Below are 23,071 nucleotides of genomic sequence, written 5' to 3' on the forward strand. Positions count from 1 at the left end.
ACGCGGTCCACAATGTATTGGTCCAAAACGCTTTGGTCCAACCTGGCAGGTAGCCATTTCATTAGATCATACGGATAAAGCCAACCAGCCGGTTCTGAGGTGATCTAACTTCTCTCAGTTTCAGAATAGATGGTTAAGATGGAGTCTCGTTGCCGACTTCACTGGACTCTAACAATATGTGGTGAGCAAGGGCGAAACACCCAATAGACACAAGGGCTCACAATAGTCTAGTGCCATTGCACTTTATGGAATGCCACTGGCGTTCTCCTTGCGCACGGTCGGTCGACCCTGGATGCCTTCCTGAGGGCTGGCCACCGAATCCTGAGAGAAAGGAGTCCTGATTAGGATTTATAGAGTCAGAGGGAGGCCTGCCGGCTACTCACGCATGCTACGGACATCTTCTCAAAGAATTGAGAGCAGTATTTCCTAGCAGAACCTAAACTCTTCTAAAGAAAAACAACTACTTCTTGACTGGAAGCTAAAATTAAACTCGCATCTCTGTAATTCATTGCGTATATGCCGCGCTGGACCAACCAATCAGGTTTACTGAAAGTTTTTTTTTATTTACAGACCTGAGAAAATTGCTTATAACTTCTCTGTATATCAGTTAGAAACGGTTGACTTACGCGGCCTAATATAAGCGAAAAATATGTGTAACGCCTCATAATAATTAGTATTTCCTGTCGATTACATTCCCTTATTGCATGATACTAGCTCTGTATAGGAATAACATATTTAGGCAGTTATGATTCTAATTCGTCTCTTGGAATAACCGTTGTCGTTCTAACGATTTTAGTTGAAAGGTTATAACGTGTGATCTTTGTTAATGCTAAATTCTGAAATTATGTTACTACAAATCTGAAGCATTACTTTTTTAATGCTTAACAGTTTGTCTTGACAAATTCGAAATGGACACGATACATCGGTGCTTTGTGGACGTCTGAAAAGGTCGATTTCCGCAAACAATAGCTCGCCTGCCTTGGTATGTCTGAAAAAAGAATATTTCATAATGAAATTTGTATTTTACTATATGTCACGGCTACTTACCATGTTAAGTACAGTGAGTAGATACGTTTCAATATCCTCGTTGCTATAGTAATCGAGCATGGTGCGGTCAGCGACGAGTAATGTCTCAACGTTACGTTCAATGCTTACACTTCGTTTATTTCGTCGTCGGCTAGGGCCAGAACTTATGCCTGCTCCTGACGTTTTGCGACGTAGTCGCCGTTCATACTTCATGCGTTCCCGGTAGCCAGCTTCAAAGTGTTCTAAAAGCCAAAACAGAAATAGTGAACGTTATGTTAATGTCGTACGTTCATTCGGATAGCAGGCCGCATATGCTATTTCCCGCTAATTCTACATCGTAGAAGTACTACGATAGCGTTATTATATATGGAAGCGCTAAGAGTACCACCTCAAAGCATAGGCGTACTAGATACTGTTCACACAATTGCTAAGCTCTTTCACTTCAACTAACCGGCAACTGGAAGCAAGCAAACATCATGGCTCTGCCATGAAAACAACCCGATTTTACCATTGGCATCCAGGAAGAGACCGTTGGTTAAATGGCCGCCCAATGAAATAAAAGGATTCAGCTGTGGGTTACTCCAGAGCTCTTCTGAAGTTAAAGCTAATCCTGGGATTTCAACGACAAAAGCTCAATTAACATTTACCTGTCTTCTTTTCGTGCTCTTCGCGACCTGCCTAGTTCAATCGTCTTGGCGCAATGGCTCAAAGATGCCCAGCCTCCGGCCCCTAGACTGCGACTAATGGTGGGATCAACTACAGCGGCTTTGACGGTCATTCTGTAAAGACTAGCTCGATTTTGCCGCTGTGGCATTCAAAAACCATTGCACGCGGTCGTGACGAGACACTTTCAACCACCCCCTAAAACCACATAGTTTGCTGCATGTAGAAAGCCATTACAAATGAATTGAATACTTTTAGAAGCTAAGTAAGTCGAATAGATCTGTGAACCTAGTACTGACTAAACCTAACCTAACTAGCTGCTCTTGGCTTTCAGGCCCTTATAAAGGATCCAATAAAAAAAAAAAAAAGCTGTTGTTCTAAATACCTCTTCCGCTAGGACTAACTGATCCTTCAAATTGAGATTACCGAAATAGAAGGATCATTTTACATCTCCATATTTATTTTTTGCTGCCGCTACCAATGTTCGAGGTAGTCATAGAAACACCAACAACGACAAGAGTACACGCATTAGCCCAAGCACACAGATATGTTAGTGAAGTTACACGGGGACTGAGGTCTAATTAAGCCTCTTTCCATGTAAAGCCCACCAGTTTCTCAAGTATGTCTACTAGAAGAAATCCATGTGTCGCTCCTTGACTGGTATTGTTATTGCATTGGCTTCTTAGGTGTGCAACTACGAAGGAGAACATCATTTTCTTGGCCAGTCGCAGTTCAGTTTAGGTTGGAAGACTGAAAGGAGGCGAGCAAGCCTATCACGTTGGAGCTCTCTAATTCTGACCAATGAACTACGAGCTAAAGCTAGAATAAGATCAATAGAAATATCTCACAGAAGATACCAAAGCCACGACGAAGGCTCGACGATTGACTAGACGATGACGAGGCAGAAAAAAAGGAATATGGAAACGGTACTCGGCTTTGAGCAACCATTCTGGCTTGGTTAAAGGGAAGACTCACTTCTCTTTGGATGCAATAAAGCCGAGAGCAGAGCACAAAGACAGGCCCCACTTGCGGGAAAATGAACGGAAAGGAAGATAAAGACATAGAAAAATGATAGCAGACAAAGAAGAAAACAAGCTTTTTTAACCATCCTGGCTGAGTTACGATGGTCCACCAACGCGCTGGCTGTCCTGAGAATTGCCGGCAGATCCACGGGAATTTCACCGCCTTTACTGCACGAAGGTTCAAAAAAAGAACCTTAATCACTTAAACGCTACGGGTCTAGAGTGCAAGTAAAATACGGCGGCTAAGATAGTTGACTACTTATACGATAGCAAAACCCAAGCTTCAAGTTCCAGCAGCACGATAAGATAAGACAAGGCTAAAACAAAGTCGTGTTCGATATCTATAAGGACGTACAAGTGCGGTTGCATTATACGAGTGAGTACTACCTTCCAAAATCAGCATGATTTATAAAATAAGTTCTTGTTTCTTAGTACACAAATTACTACTTTCGTCACTTCTATAGCTGTAGTACGAAAGTATCCTTTAAGACTGCTGCTCATACTGCCCGCACTGTACCCTTCGTGGCTGCTTGTGCAGACAGAGAGTGGGCTTACGTTGAATGCCCCTGCGTGACCACGTCTTTGCGTATAAGGCTGCTCTTGGGGACCTTCCTTTGCCTCCCGCCGAATTCGACTCTATGCAGACATCAGTTCTAGTCACGTGATGAAGACGTCTCACTTCCTTCCGGCATCGGGGCACTGTCTGTCCGCCCGTTCTTTTTCGCTCGTTCTCTGGCCGTGTGGGGTCTTTGCTATCTGCATTACCGTCCCCATTCCTTCGTTCGGAAACCAACTCTCAATGGGATTCGTACGTCCCCGTTAAGCGAGCATCCCTTGGCCGACTGGCTAGCTAGCCTAAGTTGACTTGGTCTGCTGATCTGACGACCTGACTTCGTCTTTGCTTTGAGGCTTTGCAGCAGAACCGAGCCTCGACGTTACGTTCGTCTTGTTCTCCCTTTTCACTCATTCGCCTTCTTAATCAACCCGTAGAGTTTCGAAGTCCAACAATCACAAAAGCAAACATCCCTTGCTACACTACGCTGTTTGCTAGTCTCTATCCAACTCACTAGCAAACGGGCTCCAGGCTTCTCTCGGAGTCTGCTTTTGCCAGCATTTGACTTATATAGTGACAAGGTTTTCGGATATAACAGTCGTCTATTTCTTAATCTTCAGTTTTTATCAACAACATATTTGCTAAACCTACAAAAGTTCGACAAGGACATTGGCTGACCCCTTAGCTGATAATCTGAATCGCTCGATAAAAAAAAAAACTGTGCTTAGCGCATACTATGTAATATAAAGACCGGAATATGATAATGACGAACGATAATCACGCGATTTGAGGCACTTTGCTTCGATGCATGCTAATAAGGTGATAAGCGTTAGTGTCTCTTAGCTTTGAAGGTAAGACTTCTACATACGGGGAAATACTGCGGTAGTTCTGAAATCACAGTGTGACTTTTTAGAAAACAAATCTTGCCTCCTCAAGTGTGAAATGTTTGTTACTATTATGTGAATGTTAGGCCGACTGACATAGGCACTGTAAGCCTGTAATGAACCTGTCCCCTGCTTCTGTCACCTTAACGTAGTTTACTCTATATGCCCCGTACTGTGCTAAACACAATGTGTTGACACGCAACACATACTATTATATGTATCTGAGTGTTCTGCCTGCACTAAACAACTACCACAACGTGGATAGTCAGGGTAGGCGGTCGTCATCGCCAATTGAGATGGTGGGTTACGCTGGGTTGCAATGGGGGCTACATCATTAACATCATCTTGGTGGTGACACAAGCGGTGCCGTGTCTCAGTTTGCCCTTCCAGCCACCACTTAGCTCCCTTCTTCTTGGCCTCCTTTATCCCATCTCTCGTATTGTGCGTCGGGGTTGACCTGTCCGAAAGTGACTAGGCTGACGCTAGGACTAGTGCTGTCACCGCTTGCCTCTTGCGCTACACCCAGTAGCCAGAGAATGGTAGGGAACCAGCAACCCTCAGTTCAGCGAGCTCAGGCGGATAAGCCGCTTACAGCCGCAAAGGAGCGACCCTTTGCCATCTGCTGCTAACATGCCATTAGGGCTGACGCTTGCAGGACAGGTAACGAGGTCCGACAGAACAGAACCGTCGGTCCACTAGGCCATCCAATGGGCCGGAAAGAACAGACGTGAAAATAGCTTGACCACAATTAAGCATCATCTCCCATATTCCCTGCCGCGTTGGACTTCTTGGCTTGTCGCCAATGAAATGGCGAACCAGAACACCCCTAGTGGCCGGTCATAACGCCCGCTCGGGGTATCCCGTGATGGGAACAACTTTCAGGGACAACAACGACAACTTTTTCTCTATTCCACCGGACTGAATAAGGCATAAAACGGGTAATGGACTACTTTGTACCAGGTGCACTGTAAATAGCGCTTCGGCGTTCACCGGTCCACCAGAACTGTGTTCGTTCTTTGTGGAATGGTGGAAACTGTCAGCGACAATGAACGGCTAGCTCATTAATAATAACGCCAATACATACATGCTAATTGCTTCGTCATCATTTCCTTTTGCTTCTGACAAAGTTTCTTTTTCCTTAGATGTCGTTCACTAGTGGAACGGACTTTGTTTGCTGTTGGAGATGCGGAGCAATGAGTGACCGAATAACGTTGGATATTAGAGACGTGGTAAGGTTTAACATAGAAGCTATATTTGGCCATAAGGAACGTGTCTGAATGGAAATCTATGATCTGACAATGAGAAACTTAAACATAGCCAGTTACATATTGTAATACGATTGGTTGCGGTGTCCAGTGTTAGAATGACATTGGGCTCGGGTTCAGGGAAGCAGAAGGCAAGGATCATTAATCCTTTTCGGAAAAAAACAAGTTTTACATCAGAGAGATGATGTTGTACCCTGTGCAACATATCGGGATAGGTATATTTTCTAATAAGGTTGTTCGTGTTAAGGATAATTACAGCTACGCTAAAAACGCACGTACGATACCACGATGAGGGATAGTAGTACCATCGTGTAAGTGTTACGGGAACCTATATGTATGTTATAATTCGGTGCCGAAGCGGAATTGTCCGATAGTAGGTCGCAAGTTAGACTGCTTCCAACGATAGTACTTATGTAATTCGAATATATTGTAATTCAAGTTTAAGCACTGCTTCAGAAAATTAATTGCTCCTTTTTTTAAGATAAAACCGATCGATATCAATCTCTATTCGAAAAAAGGCTACATATACACAAACAAATAGGCTCACAAAAATCAAATGTCACTGCTTTCGTCTTCAACATACTTAGTAGACAATAGTAAATTAGATACGTTATCTTGAACGTCATTCTGACCCTCAGCAAAAACTTGACATTCTATGTTAACTAAGCGAAATCGTGTAAGTGAATTGAAACAGAAATACTCAACAGTGTCCTAGCGTTAACTAGGACAGATTGAATGTCGAAAGAATATATGGCAGTGTTACGTAATAATATGCAGCTAGGAACATACCTTTGTGAAAACTGTCGTGGATCAAAGGTCCGCCGATTGGCCGGCTGATCCTACCATTAAACTGGCTAAATGCTGCCGATCTCCGATAGATGAGATGGGGTTGTGGTTCACTCACTTCATCTGTTGTCCAATTTCCTTTCGGGCTGGTGGTATTATATCCTTTTAGTGGCTCAATGAGATAGTCCGCATCCTCCATCTGAATCAAGCCCGTCTGAAAGTATAGCAGACGACAACAGAGAAACAACAATACATTGTTATAATGTCATACTTTTTTTAGGAGTTCAACAACACTAGAGAAGTCCGGTATGACGAATGCAATATATGGTGATCGGTTTTGGTTATATTACGCTGTGTTGGATCAAGTAAGTATTTATTCAGGAAACGCCTGACGGCAATTGAAGGTTTTACTAGGTGCCAGAACTCATTTAGGTATTTTCGACTAGACCTATCTATCGCTAACTATGCACTTTCACATTCATTTTTTGCGTCTGAGAGGCAAGATCAGTCCTGTTTAGGATCGTCTAAATTTCCACGGCTGCTGCTTCACGTCTGACTTTTATTAAATTCGTTGAAGATCAAAGATCGTTCGTGTCCGTTCATTGGCTGAATCCGATGACTTCACAGCGGACAAAGGGCCAAATCTTTCTCTCTTTAAGTCATTCTTTTTTCGTGTGGATTTTTTTCTGTCGGGGATTTTCCACGTTGGAAGCGATCGTATTTCGGCCAAGAAAATATATAATAAATAGCCGCTAGGTCCAACATGGTCAAATAAAGCTTTAACCCTTAACCGGTCATCTTCATATTCATATATATACCGTGTGGAGCTTGGGAATTTCAACGAGCTTTGCGGGGCCCCTCGTCGTACCGAGCATGTACTCATTCGCTGTTTATGCTAGCAAAAAAAGCCAGTTCTTTCTAAAACAAAACATTAAGTTGATCAGGGAGAGAAACAGCGAGTCGTTTAGGAAGTTCGGGCGAAGATCAGCTATTGTCCACAATGCAGGACATACCTCACCAAAATTATATCTACGGTATTGCCAGTAGAATTTGCCTTCTGAAAAATCTGAGGACAATCCAAGGAGGCAAACCAGAGATTTTTTTCTCGAAAATGTATCAAAAAGCCATTTTTTATATTCCTGCATCTTGTATACGAAAATTAAGGCAAGAAGCAAAAGATCAACTGCTAATTATGTCGGATAGTTAAGCTTTAATACGTGGCCTATCTGAGACCTCATGTACCTCTTCGCGGCCTTATATTTGTTCGCCTTTTTAAGCCGTTGCTGTTTTTGACACGTCTGCCTCGCTAACAGCCCAAAATTCAATTGCCCAAAATGTAGGTCGAGTATTTAAGCATACATTCTAAAGGGTTCACTTCTGCTAAAAAGTTCTTTGCAGATAAATGAATGAATGTTTGGGATTGACCAGTGGTTTAAGCCCTAAACTGAAAATGGAACCAAATCGAATGGTGATCATATTAAAGTAACACGATCGTAAGAGAAAGCATTTCTGGCACATGGAGAAGATTTCGTTGATATGAGTGATAAGCAAAATCCGGATAGCTGCTTTGTATCTACGCGTGTGATGTTTACGTCACTTGAAATTGGACGTCAGATCTGCACCATGGTTTCACGTCTATCACTGGCAATTTTATATGAGATAATATTATTCGCCGTCTGTGTAATTTGTATACCTTGACTTCTAACTGTTGTAAAAGAACTACACAGCGATCATTCAGACAGCTAAGCCCTTTAAGCCGCTGATTCGAGTCTGCCAAACCTAAAGTACTATGCGTCACTATTACCATAACAGACCTTTTGTTAGACGTATGTCGATAGAAAAATAGTTTTACCATTGCATACATCTATAAAAACCTATAAGGACTGCTGGTTAGGGCAAGCCTCCTAACTGGGCACGTATAAGAAACAAAGCTATGTTTTTATGATATAGTACGTTAAAAAAGAGTCATTGTCATATATATTATAGAAATATCTATCGAACTACACAGGTACGCGACTAGCGAGTAAAACGTCAGCTTGTTCTACGTTGTTTGGGACACGATTGATCCGTATGCAGAGCGAGCATGTATATGTTCCAATGTAGACGGCTGTGTGTGCACGTTTCAGGACAAGCGACGTACCTCGCTACTTACGATAATAATTTATCGCAGCACGAAAGTTGATTAAAATAGAGTGTTTTTTTTTTTAAGTATTAATTTTCACGTAAATTAGTCGGCCGTTAATCATTACGGTGAGGATTGTTTTTTTGATTGTAATAGACTGTTCGTAATCATAATGGTGGTGATAGTTATGATGAGGACTCAATGCCACTAACAAATAGCACAAATCACATTAGTAAACTCATTGTCAGCTATACTGTAATAGATGGCGCCACTTGTTGCTCGTTGATATCTCTATACACATAAAATATATATGTTCATACTAACTCTTAACTGTCCTTACATCTTGACTTAGAGGTGCATATATCTATTTCTAGACTTAAGTTGATGTAATTTTTTCTCTTTATACTGCTACAATAAGCGAGGTGGCCTTTAATTGCTGCTTTCAACTCGTTTTCATCGTGTGAGCCTGACAATCCACATAACTTTTAGACGTTTCTCGCTTTGCTTATTCCGGGACATGATTCGTTTTAACCATCGTTCTGTTCCGAACGCAGCAAGCTACCTTTGCTGTTACTCATCAGTACTACTCATGGGACAACAGTTTCAGGCATATCGCCATCAGGCCGAACTCGGTTCGCCCGGCTCTTCTGCTCTTTGCTCGATCCACTTTAAGAGACCTTCAACCTTAGTGAACACCCTAATGCCCAATTGACCGTCCGCCCGCCCACCCACAACCATTCTTTATGAAGAGTTACGTGACTCAACGGTCTTGTCGCTTTATTGACGGTTTATGGTCTCTGTTCACGAGAGCATGTGGTGCACGTAAAGCTCTCGAGACGACGTCTGGCTGAATGGCTGGTCAGCCAGAAGATCATTGCGCTACTGCCTGGATTGTTCTCTTAGCGCACAGTGGCTAGACCGTTACACAGATTTGGCTGATCCACGGTTGTTGTTAGGGTAGCGAACCGGGTAGTCACAATAAAGAAATTCGACAGTGCCATATTTTGTTCTAATTTATTGTAGTTTTGTCTTCGCAGTACATTACACAATCGGTGAGATACGGCGAAATTCTTATGGCAACGGATCAATAGTTTTGTATTGGCGTATCAATCAGTTGTTATAACGACTCAAAGTTTTCGTATAATCAAAACTATATATATATATTCCTCCGATTGGTCGTCATGACATATCCGTCGACCGGATTCAAAATCCATGGTATGCGTAGGCTATTCGAGGTGCATATAATACACAACAGGAGGAGTCTCATTCGTAGCGTATCACACCCAATCCAAGCTAAGAAAAGATGCATTGCACTCGTTGCTAATTACGTCACACCATACAATGCAGCTCATCGGACTGCATTACTAACGCTTACAAGCAAGAACTCAAATAATACCTTTTTCAATGCAGTAGCCTCATAACGGCTCGAAGGCATCGGGCACCGGGAGTCAATAGTCATAGTCTACAAACGAATGGCAGAATCTGCAATTGGCTGCAGTAGTGAGACGAGAAAAACGTTGATACGTAAGCTTCTTTTTATTTTTCTCCTCGTTATCGTCCTATGGCAACCCTTGGGTCGCCCGCTTTTACGTCGTGTATATATTTTCGACATTTTGGTTCGTCTCCTTATCGTTACTCCACAGCGACATCGGTGCTGGTTCCCCAGTCGCTGTCTCCGTAACTACCATTGCTTTGGTCGCCGCTACCGTCATCGGCTCGGCTGCTGCCGCAGAAGCACAGCTGCGTATCGGAAAACCCATCTTCCTCCACGACCCCAGCTGCCTTCGCTGCCGCTGGTATTGTCTGCTCCTTGCAATCCCATTGAAAGTTTGTTTCGTCCTGACTCAAATTGGCGCCTATCCTAGGTCGGTGCGTCTGTATATCCTACACCGTAAGCACTCTCTGCTTTCCTATCTTCTCTCGTTCTTTTTTTGCTCGTACAAACCTTCGAGTAGAAGACTTCGCACTTGTCGCGGCTGCGGTCGCAACCCGTTTCCGCCGGCAGCCTGCCAAGTCGCGCCCAGCAGGCGAGGTGGCATTGGCAGTACCGACTTTCTGTGGCAGCAGACGGTCTGATTTTGTCTCGAACGTTACTCCGTACAACTTTCGCGTTTCTTTCCCCTATCCACTATGGCAGCGACAGAAACGGAGCGTTGGGAACCCTCAGTGAGCTATGGTAAACGAAAGAGTAAGCAGGCAGGAAGGCAGTCTCGAATCACATCACACACACATTTCTGTGCGTCCTTTTTCCTCGCGCTGTTCAGGCGTTCCTAGTATGAGTAAGACTCGCGCCTCACCCGCGCTAGGGGTGAGGCGCGAGAAACTGGCTGCCTCACTCTTTTGCCACTCATTCACCACGAACGGTCTTCCTCTTAGGAAAGGAGGTGGATTGGAAAAAGGTACAAAAGCCGCCTTCCATCGACAAGTAGTCCCGCGCGACTTGTCCAGCAGCCAATCTTCTATGCCACCTCCTCGTCGACAACCTGGAAGAATCTTTTTTTAATCAATCTTTCTCTTTTTTCTCTTGCTCTCCTTCTGAGCTCTCTCTTTCATCCTCTTTGTTCTGGATTCCCAATCGCTTCTGTGAATTGTACGTCCCCTTTAGGTCGTCCACAAAAGTCGAAAAACGTTCATTTCTCAAATCATCGTATCCTTTCTGTCGCCTAGAGTCTCTCTTTCAAACCGCGAGTGCGAGCCTGCCGAATCATGCGTGGTAGCTATCCAACCATTTCCCGTGGTTCTCCATCGCGTAGGATAGGGCGAGCTCTTTCTCCGTTTTTGGCCCTCGTGCCATCTCCGCTGCATATCTTTTCATATCCGCCTCATGTCTTTTCAGTTTCTTTGCTTCTTTCTTTTACGTGCTGTCAAGGGGTTTCGACACGGTTCCACGTCCAGGAGCGACAAGGCCGCCTGCACCTGTTTTCATAAAAAGACGATGAGGACAAGCTGCATGATAACGTAAAACCTATTTATACAGCGCTATAACTTTTATACGGTTGTTGGCTAGCTGCATAACTGGAGGATGGCTGCAGAAAAGTACGAATTTAGCTTTCTCTTCGGCTTGCCTTTGTCGCATCGCAACACGCGTAGCTCATTAAACTCTAACTTGAAGACGGACCACTGAGAGTACCTTCCTTCCAGAGTGCCTCTACGAGAAGAGTGCAACGCCTAGCCCCGTTTTCCTTCGCTCATATGCTGGCCCTTTCAGGGTCAGCTAGTAGCGTCTTCCGTGTCTGTCGTGATGTTCTTTTCATGTCTGTTCTCATCATTTTTGCCTGCATCTTAGCCGGCCGACTAGCATCCCTGTCTTGATTCACATACACGCATTAAATTCACATCCGTTCACTTCCGTTAGGTTTGTCGTTTTCGGTGGCCTTTCTTTCCCTGAACTTTTTTTCACAATCCGCTATCTGCTTCCCCGGTTTCCTCAGCGGCATAATATAATGGGAGCTAGGAACTTTCCCTTTGTGCTTACTTGCTTGGCTAGCTGACACCCACATGCTCCCCGGTCCCGTGTTTGCGTCATCATCGTTGCTGTCTGCGTCATATGGCAAGTGACTATTCGACGACAACCAGTAAAACTGAATTGACCAGATCACCAAGGCAACACTGAGTCAGTGCTTTTTTCCTCGGTTAGATACGCTAGAAAAAAGAGGCCACGAAACACCAGTTCATCTAGAAAGGCTTTGCCTTCCGCTCGGTAGGCCTCTTATGCTGCCAGATACTATTCGCTACATGCTCAAGTATTTCTTTTTACTCATACGAGTGATATCGCTGCCTTTTTACCCGCATCACGCCATAGTGCTTTGATTTGTGATTTGCAATGACTGAGATATTATACAAAGGTTAATCCGATCACGCCATACACATCAGGCTCATAAACACGTATTCCGATAGAAATCCGCAGAGGAAAACGTAAAGTTCGTTTTAGATATCAACGGGAAACATGCCTTCAATTTAAACGCTAAATATATTCCGCCCACTTAGCTAAAAGCTGCTGTTATCGTTGTCGAAGTTGATCTGCTGTGATACGGCACAATCTGTTGTAAATCATGTATATATAAGTGAACTGCTTGCAATGTTGTACCTATGCACGGCAAGCCTGGTGACTAGTTTTGGCCTCGATCAGCGAACAAATGTATCAATCGATTTGTTCTGAATAGATCATGACGTGAAGGGTTCGAACATCAAATTAGAACTAATTGGTAGGTAGGATGAAGGGGAGTTTGAGGTGAATTTCATTATTTTCTTTGGGTGTCACATGGGCATCGCTTTAAAATCAGTCGCCAAAGGATATGATATCGGGTCGTATTCAACATGGCCCGTCGAGATACTAAAGCGGTAAATTTGTTATATATTGTAGGGCCCTTAACAAAAACCTGCCATCCCCAGTCGGACGACGATTCTACAACGATCAGAAACTACTACGTTATGTGTCAATTATATTACGACCTCGATTCGTCTTACTACTTTTCACCTTGCCAACGGTACGTCCGCTGTCTGACAACCGTTCAAAAAATTCAGTCTGTGGCATTAGTAATGGCATAATAGCAGGATGGGTTAGTATTAAGTGTCGGCCCGGGTTTCCATTCTGGATATTATTAGGTCGTCTTGTTGTCTGGTCAGTGTAGCCGCAAGTACCAAGTGCCTTTTATTCAGAACACACCTAACGAACACTAATTATCTCTTGCCGTTTAGTATTAGTATCGAAAAGTTAGGTGCCGTTGGTTTTGCTTTAACGAAGATCTTCGCTATAATTAATAAGAACTAATGAGAAAGTCTCATCGACACTGCCCCTTTAGCCAACCGTAACTTGAATCTCTTCGACTAGAGTTATGCGCATGAGATTACTAATTCTGAGCGGTACCGATGCTCAAAGGCGCATTGTGGCTTTATCAGCCAGACGTATTTGTACACCAACGCGGATAATCACAATATACTTTCTGTATCAATTTTAGATAGAAGCAAATAGAGGATCTATAGTTTGTGCTAACAAAAACTCTCTCGTTAATGAGATTTTGCTAAAATGAAACACGTATGTCTGTCCGTAACCCACACATATGCTTGCTTACCATATGTATAGATATGCAGTTGATCTCTCAAACGTGCTGGATTTGTTTGTAGCGGGTTAAGTATTAGCTGCGACGAATCAAGCTTCTATTAGTAGAAAAGGGATTTCAGGATCAGCAGGTTTGTTGCGGATGTGTTCAATAACAGTGCTGTCGTCTGGTTTTTGACCATTTTAGACAATATGACGGTAGCCAGTAATATAATCAAGTGACCACCTTAAAATACTCTTTGCTGCCGTCCGCCATTGGTCCTATCAACCAACATCTCGCTGTCAGCAATCGCCACGCCCGTACAGCTCGCAAAAGTAAAGCTAACGAGCGAGGACACGCACGCTGAAACACTTTAAGTACCAGCACCATCTGCAATTTACTCCTGTACCAAGAAACCTCTACAGGCAGACGATCAAACGCTTTGCTATTCACTCGTTCTATCTGTTTGCTAGCCTTTTCTGTAGAACTAGCTTGGGCTTCCGCTCGACATTGGTCTTCCTACATTTCCTTCAACTTATTTATCCATTAGAGCTTTTTCCAGCTACGTCTTAAGTCCAGGGGTTTGGCCTCGCTAGAAGAACCTTGCGTCCCGATTGCCGACGCATCCACTAGCTTAATGCTAAAACAAACATTTCCGGCTTCGGCCCGAGTTTCGATCTCTATCCTGGTGCTTCGTTTTGCGTCTGGCTCACCTGGCTTCTTTTAACTACTGGCTCCAGCCTGGGAAGATTGTTAGAAGGAGGAGGATACATCCAAAAGGTTACTTCGAACAGGGTGTAGTTCAAGCAACTGGGATGTGAGGATAACAAGGGAAACCAAATGGTTTTGAACCATCGCCTTTCTCGGTTCTAAGCTATGCCATCAACCATCTACAGTAGTAGAATATTAATAAAAAAAAGAACCCGGAAACTTTATTAGGTTTGCCGTTGAAGACTGAAACGCAGCAAGAGAAAATACCGCTGTTTCGCTGCGAAGAAAATGGCTCGCGAAGAGATACGCGCGCAACGACATACGACGAAAATAGCATAGGTGCCATTATGAACAGATATGTGTAGACAGATTTTGTAAACTCCACAACTGGCATTCGTAGAGACCTTTCTCTGTGTATAAAGGGAGCACTAAGTTTCACTTTCTACCGAAAATAATTGTTCAGTTAATAGACTTTAACAAAAATTAAACATCTCGTTATGAGCGCTATTTTCATGTATGTATTCATCCCAAAGAATACTATGGATACATTAATATATACAACTATGAAGACAACGCCCCTTACGCTAGCTTATGGATTGAAAGGTATTAAGCCCTAGTTAAAAGATGTGATTTACTTCTTAAAGCTTGTCTCTACCGGCAAGTCGCAGAGATGCAGTTACATGAAGTTAACGTGTTCATTATAGATTTGGTTGCAAACGTATATGGATAGTTATTAATAGGAATACATAGGTAATGGGTTCCATCCAGAAGGTTTATCTAAGAAAAACGATGCTTTTCAGTTACATTTCATCAGAGATGTCCAATCATACAGAGAAGTCCAAATAGATCGCAAAACGTGTCCACCGTATTCAGTATATAGAAATGCAACTTGTATTTATCTAAATGCTATATACATTTCCTACGTTTTCCATACTCGTGTTCTTATCGGTCTCTGCTGTCCAGATAGATGTGTTTAGAGACCTATTTGTATTAGGAGCGCATCGTCCTCGCGACTGGTTTTAAGTTGTTTTAAAGAAGCTCATGCTAGGGTATAGAGGGTGTTAAGGAGTACGATAGTAATTTGCAGGGTTTAAAACATACACGCCTTTTACAAAATGACGGGAAGATTCAAAACAGCGTTGAGCTTCCGCCTTGGCTACGCGTACCTCTTCAAGATGCTACATTTCCCGGGTGATCTCAGATGATTAGACGAAATCTGCGACTTGCCGCAACCTGACATCGGAAACGACACGCAAGCATTGCGCATGATAGGCAACATTTGAAGATACATACATACAAGAAGCGAAAACAGAATAAGTTTTTCAATCGAGATAAAAAAAAAACAAGGGTTTAGTCCTTTCTCTAATATGCCATAGGCGCAGATCCACTTATTCATCTAAACTAAAGTATTAAGGTAGTAGCAGAATAAGTGAAAAGCAAACAACATATTTCATGCGACCAAAGTGCCGTGTGTTCACGAACAAGCCGCTGTCCAATGAAGCACTGCCCCTACTGCATAGATTGTCATCGTTGCAGTAATCAATTTGAGAGCCTGAAAGTCAGCCCGTTACGCAAAAATTCAATAGTAGAAGAATACACCTGCTCACTGCTGGTACTTATCAGTTTACCTAATTGAATGTTCTGAGCGTTTTCTTTATCTGGCCAATGCCGCCTGACTCTTGGTCCAAACCTAGCTTACTCTTACGCTGAGGAAGAAAAACTGAGCTAACTTATATGGAAAGGAATCTTTCCATGCCTGTTGTTCTCCAGGGCCGTTCTTATTGGGTCCGTCGTGCTTCTTCCGAAGCTATGAATAAAAAGAAAAAGTTTTTAGAAGAAAACGAAAATTAAGTCGAATACTGAAGCGACGTAACGGCTACAGTGTTTAAACCCTCGAAATTTGCCGTATTATTGTATGCGATGTGATGATATGCTGGATGCCCGTAGTCATTGGCCAGCACAGAGAACATAAAGCCACAAAGTTAAACCAGCCAATAGGATCCGCCAATAGGAGCGACCCAAAAACTCAGTTATAAAGCTGCTACGAAACAACAACGGAAGTTAGCCTATATGACATTGCTAGGATATATTTAAGAGGCTGGGTTTCAAAAGACACAGTAGGACTGGGTGTGCTTGGTGTACTAATCTGTTTGGGAATCTATCGCCTAGCTTATTGTGGTCTGCTACTCACCGTAAATCGCGTAAGTACGCATGTTCCTCTCTCTCGCTTTATGTTAGTCAGCTCATGCGAGCAAGGCTTTTTGAGAGTGTATACGTGTAAGTGGAACGTGTTGTGTATCTTTTCTGGCTACCAGGCTGGCCTGCATCGTCGAATAGTCTGGTTGCCGGCTTGTCTGTGGGTCCTTGTGTCAGACTGATTGAATGGGCTTATGGATCCTTTGGGGAGTTAGCCTGTCAACGGCGCTCTTGGTAGTAGAAGGTCTCCTCCGCTGTTGTTATCAATATATCCACCAGCGCCGTTCCGCCTACAATAGACGATATTAGTGCAAAAAGGATTTGGCTTCGGAGTCTAAAAGCTCCACCGGCCATCGACTGACGTCGAATGGGTGACAGCTTAGGAGAGGCAGTACGAACTGGCGGCATGTCAATGGCCGCGGCGACGGGCTGCAACAGCGGCGTAGGATGAGGTGGAAGGAGCGCGATGAGAGAAAAAAGGAAACAGTTATCGACCTTTTGTTCTCTTTTCATTTCTTAGTTCTATATTCTATCCACAGTCTTTAAATAAAGCGGCCATGGCAGAGGAGCTTCCCTTTCGTCTAGGACAATGTATCGCTGCCAACCGGCTCCTACGATTGGCTTTTTCAGTTTTTAGCTAAAATGGCCTCTATCATTCAGCCAGTTCTTCTCAATATCTTCCACATCAGCAGGGTCCCTTGAAACACGATGCACCTGCATCGTCGAAGCCAAGACAGCGTTTAAGGACCAGCGGCGAGCGACGACAATACCGCTATAAACGCGCTTCTTCGGTCAATGCATTCGAGTCTGGTAGCCGATTGTCTAGTTGCTCTGGAAAGAGGAGTGATTGAGATAGTGGTACCACAAATTGGGGGAGTACGAAAGGGCTCTGCCTTACGGAACTCGTTGGATGGCTGTCTGGCAGGCTAGTGAGCTTGCTGAGATGTGGCATGCCTCCGCTTGGCTTGGCCTGCTTTGCCCTTCGCATCCGATTCCCTTGTCCTCTCGCATACCGACTACAACTCTTGTCGGTCCTATGGGAACGTCTCAGCGAGCATCGAGAGATGGTTGGACATCGCAGGACAATGCAACGGGGTCATCCTGAGACGTAATGAAGGTCCTCGGCAAGGAGCGAAAGCGTGATAAAGAGAAAGGCGGATGCTCTCTCTCTCTCGCGAGACCAATGCTGAGTATAACGTATGAGCATAAAGCCAGACTGCGGAATATGTCTTTGGAAAAGACGATTCGGTTTTTCTGTCATCTAATGCGCTCCTTTCCTCTGTCATCTCAAGTATACAGCGTCTGCGTTTAGAGGTTGAGGAATGAAAGAATCGAACATTGGATCTATGCAGTGTATGTATTTGTAGTCTATTATTTATTGCCTAAGACCGCCAATAAAATGACAGTTTGGTTCTCAGATAAAAGTGCTTGAATTCAATAGCAGCATATCTAATTTGTATGCCGCATCCATATAGAAAATGAAAATACAAACTTAAGTTAATGCTTATTGTTCTACTTAGACAGCTTGTCTTACAGACGGACACCTGTCCGGCCACCGTAACACAGTGCCTTCTTGATTTCTACACACCCAACAGTAGGTCAACGCTGAAGTGAATAAGCTTGAATAATCGTAGCCAAGATGAGAGAAAGCAAGTTCTTTTCTTAACGATAATTGTACAGTACACGCGAAGCTTTTCTAATAATAAGAAGTAAAGCGCTCTTAGACAGACAAAGGTTCGACAAAGTTGTATATAAAGCCTTTTTTCCATTTCAATGTCCACCCTCTTTAAAACTAAACAAGCCCCCTTTATAACGCCCTCCCCAACGAACCACACGTTGCACTGTGAATATACTATGCTATACGTCTGCAGGCCTATCACCACAAAAGGACGAAGCCATCTGTCTTTAATAAATACCGCATTTAGATCTGCTTGACACGAGTAGAGTAGCTAACTTTGACAGGTGGTAACAATAAGGCACATAGCTTCATGAGAGAAAACGCGACAAAATCCTATATTGCCCTTAATGTAGGCCTTGTTATTCTCTCGTGGCCCGATGGCCGCAAGCGGCCTCTTGTTGTTGGCCGCAGTTTTTTCAGACGCTTCCTGCTTTTTAGCTCTAAACAAGATCGAAACACTGACCGTGACACCCTCCGGCTGCCGACGAAAACTCGTCGTCGGCAAAACAGCAGATAATGAAAAGCAAGAGGCAGCCGAGTAGGTGAACAATTTGGTCAAAACAACATGGAAAGGGGTCCAGCGAAAAACATATGGAATGGGCAGACAGCTAGCGTAAGGCTGGCATGCGCAGCAGACGGAGGCAGAAAAATACAACCAGGCTGTCATCCCATTAAATCTCTCATTCGCTACTATCCTCGGGTAGTTTGTAAATCCAACAATGACAAGGACAACAACAACAACAACAAAAGGTCCAATGCTGCCGCAGCATGCGTCTGCCGTTCGGGGCAAAGGTTTGGCTGGCCACTCGGTTCGGGTGGGTCAAAAACAGCGTCGGCTCAGCCTTCAGCATTGCTGGTACCACACTGAGAAGGGACAGCAAACATCGCGCAAAGAAACATTGCTTGTTTTACTCTTGCTGCTTCTGTCAAGTACAGAGCGGCGCATCCGGTAATAGTATCTTTGACGACAACGGCAATTTCTGTCCAAATGGTCTGTTGTAGCGTCAGGGTGTCATCCCCTCACCATGGGAATTATCTAGGAGGAAACGTTGCCATGGATAGAAAATGAGGTTCGTCTAGTGTCGCAAACGCTGTTTGTCGGTGCTCGGTGGGTTCCCGAGTGAGTCGACTAACTCCAGTCGACAAGAGGCTGCAGCAACAACGACAGTGCCTCTGTCTTCGTCTGCGTCGGATCCTCGTTGGTGAGCGACGAGGACAGTACCACGGACGACAAGAAAAGATATGAGAATGACGATAACAACAACGACAACGCTAAACAGACAACGAACGAAACCCCACAGAAAGGGAATTGCGGAACTTTGCTTGTTCCGGAAGTGTCCGGAAGGGTCGTCGACACATCACTATAACATTGTTGTTACTCGTTGCTGTTGGCATCGTCGTGTTGCTGGTTTGCCTGTTGGCAAATTGCAATTCATCCGAATGCTGGGCCACTGTCACGCACGCGTCTAACGGACTACGATTTGTATATACAATAGAATAGCCATACTAGTAAAGTTAGTGATGCTCACTTGCAGTCTCGTGGGTTTGGCCTACGCCTACGCTTTCGGGTATATGAGGCCACTCTACTCTTTTCCACCCATAATAAACTGAGCAGCGGAACAAAGCGGACTGACGAAGCATTTGGCCATCTAGGCTATACAAGGCTGCTCTGCGTCGACGACTACACGATACACGATGCCAACTGTTGAGTGTACGAGGGGACCTACATGTGTACACACGCTGTGGTTCTACAGAACGACGGCTACAATATACTTTCTTCTCGATATTTTTTTTTACTTTTGAATATCAATTCGATCTAGTTAAGCAAAACAAATCTCTTACCGACGCTTCGTAGCATGTAGACTAGTCGTTGACAACATTTCTATAGTACGATTTATGTTTGAGTGCGTATTTCATATATCATATAGGACATATTAAATTCGAAAAGGATATGTGGTGCTCTAAAACGTTTCCATCGGTTGCTGTGTTCGAGTTTGTCCGGGCAGACAAGAGCCTTTTTAAGACACGCTTAAGGCACCTTTTAAAGTAAAGTTTTTTTTCGCAAAGCATTAAATGCATGTAACGGTACCGACTAGCTGAGTGGGTTAAAGAGTCTTGAGCCTTATTGAACCCGATAGTTAGGTGGGATACGCCTTTTTTGTGACGCTTTATAAATATCTCTTTTCGCGTAACGAGACTTTATGTACTAACGTACTGTCGCCGTTGTTGGAGGAAAACGGGTGTCCGAACCGAGAGTTTCAAAAAGATTTCAGGCGAATCTGGACGTCCTGAAAGTAAGTGAAGGGGCAGCCACGCACAGGACGTAATGATTGGGTTGTCGAAAAGATACTGACGTTTGTTTAGTTAAGTAGCTTTAAAGCCATATAGATCAGGCAACATAAGCGCCTTAAACACGTAGGCTGTTTACGACCAAGATGCGTTATCGAACGTAAGGGTTTTGTCGAGTTCGGTCGGAAAATTTCGATGTTTTTCCTACCCGTCGAACGGTCACGAAAAAAGCTGGCGAAATTATTGAAGAAACGAACATGAGCGACATGTGAAAAGCCATGACATCGCCAAAGGATGTCGTCCACACGAAAAAGGAAACTTAACCTGTAAGTGCTACACGAAACGTTTGCGAAACTCCACAGAAACGTAGCGAAATCAAATTATCTTTAAGGCGCTTGGCCACGAAGGATGAAAACCGTATTATCTATGGCAGTAGTGTGCAAATAACAAAAAAAAAAGTGTTCTCTGCAATCCAGAGTAATACCAAGAGAGGTAATGTTATGTATTAGGTATAACTGAGAAAGAAATCGCATACTATGAATTGCTGCCGTCCCACGAAGCGATTGATCTGTACAGGAACTACCGACAGTTAGCCATGAAAAACATTTATAGAACATTAAAAAAGTCGACCAGAACTAGGTGACTGAAAAGGCGTTGTCCTTTATCATAACAATAGCGCAAAAAATCAAGGGAACTTATATGGGAAATGTTTACGCATTTGGGCCACATGGCCTAGATGTCGTACCACGAGACTATTATCTGTTTCGTTCTTTGCAGAACTTGCCTAAAATTAACTAAAACCAATATTAGTAGAGATATTCAAAAATCACTTATCAAAATGTTTGCCCACAGGGGAAGAGGCCACACGGATCCAACGGTGATGAGATTATGGTGTTATTAAAAAAACGGCAGAAAGCAACCGATCAGAATGGCATATACTTAGTTTAAAGTACATTTTTTTTTCTTAATTTTTAATTTTTTTTTTAATACAAATATATTTACGTCTACTTTGGCTTCGATAGACAAACATGTGGAGATAGTCTGATACTCAAGGCATATTCCAACTACATCTCCGTACCGCCAGTGTTCAGCCTAGTTTTATGTAGAAACACGAACGCGATGCTAAATTATACGAGCAATTGGACAAAAGTGAATAACTTATCTATGAAAGGTATGTTTCCATATGGTGTCGTATCATGTGCCCCTATGACGTGAATAGTTAACTGAGTTGCTTAAGCGTACCACCTAGCTAGCACAATGCTAGCTTTGGCTTCTCTGGTCGTCAAGACCATAATTGCTCGAACGACTCAATACCGTTTTTGTTCAGAGCCGCCACTGGTGTTACTTTCGTTCGTTTTTTTTCAAAACGACAAAAAAGGCAAAGTCAAAACGGGTCAAGAGACGCTGTATATTCACAAAGAGATTGCCGGGACGACCGAGGTTCCTCTCGATGTCTTTTCAGTCGTTCGGTGATTCCAGCCGCGGCTACGGCGATGTTTTAAAAATGTGCAGAATTTTTTGAGCGCACCGGCCCTATCACGACGTAGAGAATATGAGAGCGTGAATGAAGACGTATGGGAGAACGAGCTGCATTGTAGGAACTAACGGGCTGCTGTTTCGAGAAGCAGGGGCACAATGTGCTTCCATAGTCGCTCGGCGTGAGCAGCATGCACTCGGAATTGTTTAGAAAAAGAGCAGATAGAGAACGAGACACCAATTTGACTTTTCTTTCATAAATTTGTCCTTCAAACTTGCTTCACATCTTTTCAGATTCACGGGCTTTTCTTTTTCTACACTTGTTCTTATCGCTCACCGCGCATGTACCTGCGCATCTGCCTTTTGTTCAGTGTCAAGTAGTCACAATTATCATACCTATTGTACGGTACGTGCCGACTTATCAACTTAGCGTCCAGACCAATCTCTGCAGTAACAGTGATACGAACGTCGAGAGCGAGGAGAGGTACTAAAGCGATACGATATGACGGTATGATAAGACAGCGTCATGCAGCGTTATCATCGAAGAAACAGCAGTTCGTCGTAGACGTCACTTATCACCATGAGCGAGAGTGTCACTCACTACTGCCACACCCAAATCGAATAGCTAGTCACTCGTTCATGGCAGACATTACAGATCAGACATAGATAAGTACTGAAGTTAAAAATCATACACTGTGGAACTGGCACAGCCGAAATTAGTGAAAGGAGCTAGAACACAGGAGTGTTAGATAATATCCATTGAAAGTTGTACGTAGCTCCCGCAGTAACTGTGGAACAACAAGAATCCTGTTTTCGCGCCAGCCAGCCTCAGCTTCGCGTTCGGTGCCAACTAATTCAGTTTAATAATAAATGTCGCAAGCTTTACTTTCGGCTCTTAAGCCGTTAGACATTGCTTCAGACGGCTGGCTTCTAGCACAAAACGAAGTATGTCTGCGCCCGGATTCGAACCGACCATCACTGTTCCTCTAGTTCAGTAGGCAGATATACTACCGTTGCGCTTTACGGGAATAGGTATTCAAACTTACCTGCTCCGAGTCAGCACAAAGTCTAGTGATCCTTGACAAATGATCGAAGCAAACGAAAGACTACAGAAAACTTGCGGGATTGGGAAAGTAACTTGCGGCATTGATTAAGAAAACCACTTTCACGCAGTATCGATTTAATGAAGTGAATAAATGATTATCAAGTTGCCGGCGAAGGCGAGCGAAAGATGAACCAGCAGCGGTAAGCCCCAGAGATAAAGACCGTTTGGAGCAGGAAAGGGATTGAGCCTGGCTACGAGAACGACATTAGATCATCGTTTAGGTAATTGAAAACATTGTAGGTCGGCTCTTCTGCAA

General features: G+C 43.7%; 1 protein-coding gene across 3 annotated transcripts in view; it reads right to left on the reverse strand.

Moving 5' to 3' along the window:
* Positions 1-23,071, reverse strand: part of LOC111271960 (A disintegrin and metalloproteinase with thrombospondin motifs 7) — a gene marked incomplete at its 3' end in the record, with an annotated part of 65,093 nt that overhangs the window by 37,637 nt on the left and 4,385 nt on the right. For 2 of the 3 annotated variants that reach the window (XM_086973112.1, XM_086973111.1), the window contains 2 exon segments: positions 1,048-1,268; positions 6,203-6,413. In XM_086973112.1, coding sequence (XP_086829238.1) covers positions 1,048-1,268; positions 6,203-6,413 — 432 coding nt within the window. 3 annotated transcript variants of the gene reach the window in all.

This window comes from Varroa jacobsoni, unplaced genomic scaffold, assembly GCF_002532875.2.
Source record: "Varroa jacobsoni isolate VJ856 unplaced genomic scaffold, vjacob_1.0 contig01313, whole genome shotgun sequence".
Lineage (NCBI taxonomy): Eukaryota > Metazoa > Arthropoda > Arachnida > Mesostigmata > Varroidae > Varroa > Varroa jacobsoni.